The sequence below is a fragment of the Polyodon spathula genome, unplaced genomic scaffold, assembly GCF_017654505.1.
Source record: "Polyodon spathula isolate WHYD16114869_AA unplaced genomic scaffold, ASM1765450v1 scaffolds_3854, whole genome shotgun sequence".
NCBI lineage: Eukaryota > Metazoa > Chordata > Actinopteri > Acipenseriformes > Polyodontidae > Polyodon > Polyodon spathula.
The window spans coordinates 1-7000 of record NW_024475312.1 but is presented as its reverse complement, the minus strand read 5'-3'; the positions used below and the strand labels follow the sequence as shown (position 1 = coordinate 7000).

General features: G+C 41.3%; 1 protein-coding gene across 2 annotated transcripts; it reads right to left on the bottom strand.

The window, feature by feature from the left end:
* Positions 1-14: 14 nt before the first annotated feature.
* LOC121312417 (myomegalin-like) lies at positions 15-6993 on the bottom strand. Of its 2 annotated transcripts, XM_041244234.1 has the most exons (5): positions 3839-6993; positions 2205-2321; positions 1220-1826; positions 418-650; positions 15-312 (listed from the first exon to the last, which is right to left on the bottom strand). In XM_041244234.1, the coding sequence occupies exons 1-5, from the start codon at positions 6657-6659 to the stop codon at positions 152-154; spliced, it is 3939 nt and encodes a 1312-aa protein (XP_041100168.1). In that variant the 5' UTR covers positions 6660-6993; the 3' UTR covers positions 15-151. The 2 variants fall into 2 exon arrangements, with proteins under 2 accessions (XP_041100168.1, XP_041100169.1); XM_041244235.1 differs by lacking the exon at positions 2205-2321.
* Between the last annotated feature and the right edge of the window lie 7 nt (positions 6994-7000).

The window sequence follows — 7000 nt, the reverse complement described above, 5'->3', positions numbered from 1 at the left end:
TCTTTTTTAATTCGCTGACTGCATGTTCTGGGTGGGTGCTGGATTTATATCTCGCACAGGGTGCATCAAGGATCGGTACGGCTCTGGACCTACCCTGTACACCACGCGCCTTTACCAGGTGAGCCACTCATGGACGCTTTGCACATTCTGATCATAATAGTTCATTTAATAAAAGAATAAAGAAAACAAAATTCACAAAAACAGTATTACTGTTTACGTTTTGTTTGAGTGAGTGTTTCAAGTTTTTTAAAAAAGCATACCTTTCTGCAAATTCAAGAAGTGTGTTGTCTTCGTTGTCTGCATACCCACCCCCTGTAACAGAAAAATAAATATAATACTGCGACTTTACCTGTACAATGGATAAACCACCACACAACTGCAATAGGCTTCAACCAGTGCGGTGTTTTGTTTGCTCACCGCACTCAAGCTGGTCTTCTAGCTTTCCAAGCACTAAAAGGCTCTTGTCCAGTTGCCCCCGGAAAGCTTTCCCCACATAGTAATCCACATCACTGGCCTGCAGTAGCTCTTCAAAGGACTTGTTGAGATCCTCCAGCTGGTGATGGTGCAGCATGCCCAGGCTGCGAGAATCCTTCATCTTCTGCCTGAGCTGTGACAGCTCTCGAGCCTGGGACTGCACCAGCGAATCAAACCTATTGAGAAGTAAAGAGAACACACAGTTAAACACCACACAGGGCCATGAAGTTACTTAACTACTTCTCTATTCCCAACTAGATTAAATGTTTCAAAGACATTCCACATGGTTTAAAATATATAGATACACAGCCCAAAACTGCTACATCTCTATTGACAAGTCACACCGTATTGTCAAGTGCTATCGGCACAGAATCCTTGCATTTACCACTTTTAGATGTGTTTCATTAGCCCCAGTGTACAGGTAACAAGCTCAAGTGTCTCTTATTAAACTCACAGTAAAACCAAGAATGGAACTGTTTTCAATATCTCCCTATAATCAATCACACCGCTCTTTAATTCTTACTTCACATCTAGTCAATTCACAATCTCTCCACCTTCTCACTATTAGGGAATCCCATTGAATTGCATCAACCACTTATTTTGAGGGGTAATTGCAGGATACCTACAAATACGCTGTTAATGCAATCCTGGGCGATTCACCAGTAAAACCCACCTGTTATTACGGTGGCGTTTAGGCTGATCAAAACGACCACTTTTAACTTTTATATTAGAATACTGTTCTCACCTAGCTGGGGATGCTGATCTGATTTTTGATTGAAGTTGATGCAACTGTTCCAAAAGATTCTTGTTTGAGGCCTTCTCCTTGTCAAGTTCAATCTTAAGGCTTGCTATCTCATCCTTCAGCATCTGCTTGTCTTCATCATCATGGCCTAAAGGAAAGTTTCCAATCTGGCTGTGGTCTTGGCTAAACAGACCCAAAGACTTGTGAGAACACATCTCTTGGCCATCCTTTTCTAAATCTCCATGTTCTTCCTGGAGCATCACTGTGGTCTGCTGGCCTGGTTCTGACCCAATGGTCAAGAGATCACTTGACAGGGAGTTTCTACGGTGAAGACTCTGCAGGTGGTGAATAACCCTCTGATAATTCTCCAGTTTTGTTTTCAGTTCCATAACTTGCTGCTTGAGCTCGCCCAAGTCGTCTGTAAAACCATAGTCATCATAGATTTGCAGGCTCTTCGTGCTGATTTTGGGTGAGCTCAGACAGGGAGAACTTGGATAAGAGATTGACGAGTTTGTATCAAGATTCTCCACAGAGAAGAATTGTCCATTTCTTTTGAGCAGGGATGGGAGGCTGGCTTCATTCATGTGTTCTTTAAGCCGATTATCATTTTCTGCAAAACATAAAAAATGTATGGATTACTGTATAGTTTTGTGACAAATAAATCCAACAAGTGAAAGTGCATTTAGCTACTGCAAATGACACGTTGTCTTTACTTTAAATCAATACACATCTTCAGTTATTTAAAAGTCAAACCACCAGAATCACATATTGCAAAGACAAGGCAGTACAAAAAACATGTAGCAAAGATAACAAAACATGCAAGGTAGACAGCAGAGATACTATGCAGAAGAATTTATGAATTGGTTAATTAATTACAAAATAATCATTTTAGTTCTTCTGATTTGTAAGATCCTTGTCTAGGAAGAAGTGTTAACCACACAACATGCCATGTAATTTGTTGATTAGTCTCGATGGGCATGCTTTCTACCTGTACTACGGTTTTCTTCCCTATCCACTTCATTTTCACTCTTTCCACAGGTTTCGTAACCAAGGTCTTGCAAATCCACCTGAACCTCTTTGTCATCATGTTCCAAAGAAGTCCCGGCTACAGACAACACACAACAAAATAGCAGAGTTCAAGACAACCAAAGCATGGCGTAATCCTTTTTAGAAAAGATGTCAAAGTGTGGTAGCATGTAATAAACTACTTACATTTCAGCACAGCACAATCTAAAGCCCCTTTCATACTGGCATGCTCTGCCCGGGTCAGGACCCAGTATCATGTGGGTCGGGTACATGATTTCACGCTGCTTTTGCTAAAGCAGGGTTGACCAGGGTGACAGACACAAGTACATAAGTGCACAATGAGCGTATCAATGCCCAAGAAGCAGATGGTTAAGGACGCTTCCATCCCCACTTCTCTGGATTGAACCGTCAGCCCAAATGTTGACTAGAGCAAATGTTTCATCAGTGCTGCAATCTGGCTCATGCTGTGTCTCAAATCAACTAAAATATGGCTAAAACTAAATAAATGAAAAGAAGAGAGAAACAAAAGAAACGTTCCTTCGGAAGCGAAACTTTCACGCAGGCGTGGCTGCTTGTTCTTCCGTCGGCTCATGAACGACCGTCATGCATTTTGTCTCAATCGATCCGGGTCAATGGCGTTGACCATCTTGAGGTTGGTTGATGGGACCCGGGTCAACCCGGGTACAACCAAGGTATGCGATTTCACACTACGCGAGATTGTAACCGTGTAGCCAGAACCCGGGAACAGACCCGGGTAGGACTGCCAGTGTGAAAGGGGCTTAATATTATTTTAAAGTATGCAATTATCCTTTGCCAAACTGTAACAATAGCAAGTTACTGGAATTCAAATGTACTGGTTAAAGTAAGTACCATGCTACCAAGATCAGAAAAAAAGATATGGATGATTTAGGCTTTACCAGACAGCACCTGAAATCAGTTGAGGAAATTGAGGTCTATGTTCTTTACTTACAAATCAAAGTGATTAGAAGATTTTGGAGAGCAACAAGGTAGCAATGCCTGTCTGTCACAAGGCAGATAGCTGCTGTTTTGGAGAAGCATCTGTAATGGTTTGGCCAAGTATAAGCTTTGATGGTTGCATTTAATTGAAAATGCCAATTTATTGCTTTATGATAATATAGAGATGAGACTTTTTGCTAGTTCTATAAGCCCTGACTTGGTGTTTATGGATAACTAGTGTTGGGTATTCAACCAACACATAAGACTAGCCATTATGCTCACCAGACTGGAACCCTAATGAATATGCATGGAATGTTTAGAAAGACATGGTTTCCAGTAAAAACTTGAATCTGTTGATGCATGTAATTTACAAATGCTCTCAAAATTGACTGCTTATCAGCAAGCTGTTTGTGGAGTTTTACATTTTGAATCATTAATGGACTTAACAGTCTTTAAATGAATGAATTAATACTTGTACAATATTCATTTTAAAAGCTGACCCTAACGTTGTTTGAGTACACATATTGGTTGATTGAAAAATGAGATAAACCTAGAAAGAACAGACTTGTTCTACTACTAAGTTCATATACTTTTATGTCTAAAACTACACTATATGAACAAAGACTTATTTTTGCTTACCTTCACGCATTGTGTGATTAGAATTCTGATGTGCTATGGTGGACTCTGCAGTGCGCAGTCTTTGCAGCAGCTCCTCGTTAATTTGCTTTTTCTGCTGAAGAGCTTTCTGGAGCTGGTCTACCTGCTTTTGAAGGTCCAGGTTTGTGCTCTGTTTAGTTACAGCTCTGTTAGCACTCAGATGGGTTACGGCGGACTCCGCTGTGTGTAGCCTTTGCTGTAGTTGCTTGATAATTTGTGTCTTCTCTTGTAGGGCTTTTTGCAGCTGATCTACTTGCTGAAGGTGGTCAATGCCTGGGTTCTCATTCTTTACAGCTATGTTGGGATTCAAATGGGATGTGGTAGATTCTGCTGTGAATAATCTTTCCTTCAGCTTTTCGCAAAATTGGTTCTTTTCCTGAAGGGTTTTTCGAAGCTCATCTACCATTTGATGAAGGTGTGTGTCTGGGTTAGGATTATCATTCAGACATTCTATGGTAGACTCTGCCTCACGTAATCTCTCCTGTAGCTCTTTGTTAATTTCAGTTCTCTCCTGGAGGTCTTTTTTATGTTGATAACATTCCATTGCAAAGGTGGACTCTGCTTCAGATAGTCTTTTCTCAAGTTGTTTGTTAAGTTTATTCTTCTCCTTTACGGCTTTGTGAAGCTGTTGCAGGTCCAGGTTAGTGTTTGTACTAGCTGAAGTTCTGGTCTCATTCAGAAGTTCTTCTGTAGCACATAGTCTTTCCTTAAGTTGTTTGTTAACTTCATTCACCTTCTGAAGGGCTTTCTGCTGCTTCTCTACCTGCTGGTGAACTTCCAGCTCTGTATTGCTATTTGTTACACCTCTATTAGCATTCAGATGTTCTATAAAAGATTCTGCCTTGTGTAGTCTTTCCCGCAAGTCTTCGTTAATCTGATTCTTTTCCTGAAGGGCTTTCTGCAGCTGCTGAAGGTCAGTGTTTGTATTAGCTGAAGTTCTCATCGCATTCTGACATGCCTCTGATCCAGACAGCTTTCCCTCAAGCTGTTTGTTAAGTTCATTCTTTTCCTGTAGACCTTTCTGGAGTTGATCTAACTGCTGATGACAATCCAAGTCTGTGTTTGGACCAGTGGAAGTTTGGTTAGCATTTAGACATGCAATGGTCAACTGAGCTGCACGCAATAACTCTTGTAACTCTTTGTAAACACAATTATTCTCTTGAAGGTCTTTCTGAAGCTGATCTACCTGTTCATGAAGATCCAGTTTTTTATTTGGACTAGCTAAAGTTCCAGTAGCATTGTGGGCCTCTAGGGTAGATTCTGCTGTCTGTAGTAATTCCTGAAGCTCTTTGTAAAGTTGTTTCTTCTCCAAAATGGCTTTCTGAAGCTGATCTACCTGCAGATAAAGATTGACATCTGTATTCTGATTAGCAACAGCTCTACTAGATTTCAGATGTTCTATGGTTGACTCTGCTTTGTGTAGCCTTTCCAGCAAGTCTTTGTTGATTTGATTCTTCTCATGAAGGACTTTTTGCAGCTGGTGAAGGTCATGGTCTATGTTTGTACTACCTGAAGCCCTGTTAGCATTCAGAACTGTTAAGGTGGACTCTGCTGCAGACAGCCTTTCCTCAAGTTTCTTGTTAAGTTCATTCTTTTCCTGGAGGGCTTTTTGTAGCTGGTGAAGGTCTGTGTTTTGACCAGCTACAGTTATGTTGGGATTCATAACTGTTATGGTGGACTCTGCTCCAGACAGCTTTTCCTCAAGTTGCTTGTTAACTTCATTCTTCTCCTGCAGGGCTTTCTGAAGCTGGTCCACTTGCTGTTGAAGGTCCAGATCTATGTTCGGATTAGCTACAGCACCATAAGCATTACAATGTTTTACTGAAGACTCTGCCTTGCGTAGTTTTTCCAGCAAGTCTTTGTTGATTTGAGTCTTCTCATGAAGGACATTTTGCAGCTGGCTAAGGTCCAGGTCTGTGTTCGTACTAGCTGAAGTTCTGTTCACATTCAGAAGTGCCTCTGTTGCGCACAGTCTTTCCTCAAGTTGTTTGTTAAGTTCATTCTTCTCCCGAACTGCTTTCTGAAGCTGGTCAATCTGCTGGTGAAGTTCCACACCTTCATTCTGATTAGCTACACCCTTTTTACTATTTACATGTGCTAGGACAGACTCTGCTCTGTGTACTCTTTCCAGCAAGTCTTTGTTGATCTGATTCTTCTCCTGAAGGGCTTTCTGCAACTGGTGAAAGTCCAAGTCAGTGTTTGTACTAGCTGAAGTTCTCTTCACATTCAGACGTGCCTCTGCTCCAGATAGTTTTTCCTCAAGCTGTCTGTTGAGATCATTCCTCTCTTGTAGAGCTTTCTGGAGCTGTTCTACCTGCTGATGACATTCCAAGTCTGTGTTTGGACCAGCTGAAGTTTGGTTAGCATTTAAACATGCAATGGTCAACTGAGCTGCGTGCAGTAACTCATGCAACTCTTTGTAAAGGTAATTCTTCTCCTGCAGGACTTTCTGAAGCTGAGCTACCTGTTGATGAAGATCCAGTTCTTTAATTGGACTAGCTGAAGTTCCAGTAGAATTCTGGCGTTCTAGGGTAGATTCTGCTGTCTGCAGTAATTCCTGAAGCTCTTCGTAAAGTTGTCTCTTTTCCAAAATATTTTTCTGAAGCTGATCTGTCTGCAGATAAAGACTTGGGTCTGTATTCTGGTTAGCAACAGCTCTGCTAGATTTCAGATGTTCTACAGTAGACTCTGCCCTGTGTAGTTTTTCCAGCAAGTCTTTGTTGATTTGATCCTTCTCATGAAGAACCTTTTGCAGCTGGTGAAGGTCCAGGTCTGTGTTCGTACTAGCTGAATTGCTGTTCATATTCAGAATTGCCTCTGGAGTGCCTAGTCTTTCCTCAAGGTGTTTGTTAAGTTCATTCTTCTCTTGAAGGGCTTTCTGTAACCGGTAAAGATCAAGGTCTGTGTTTGTACTAGCTGAAATTCTCTTCACGTTCAAACATGCCTCTGCACTAGACAGCCTTTCCTGAAGTCGACTGTTCAGTTCATTTTTCTCCTGAAGACCTTTATGGAGTTGATCTACCTGCTGATGAAGTTCCAAGTCTGTGTTTGGACCAGTGGAAGTCCAGTTAGTATTTTGATATGCAATTGTCAACTGAGCTACGCTCAGTAACTCGTGTAACTCTTTGTAAAGGTAATTATTCT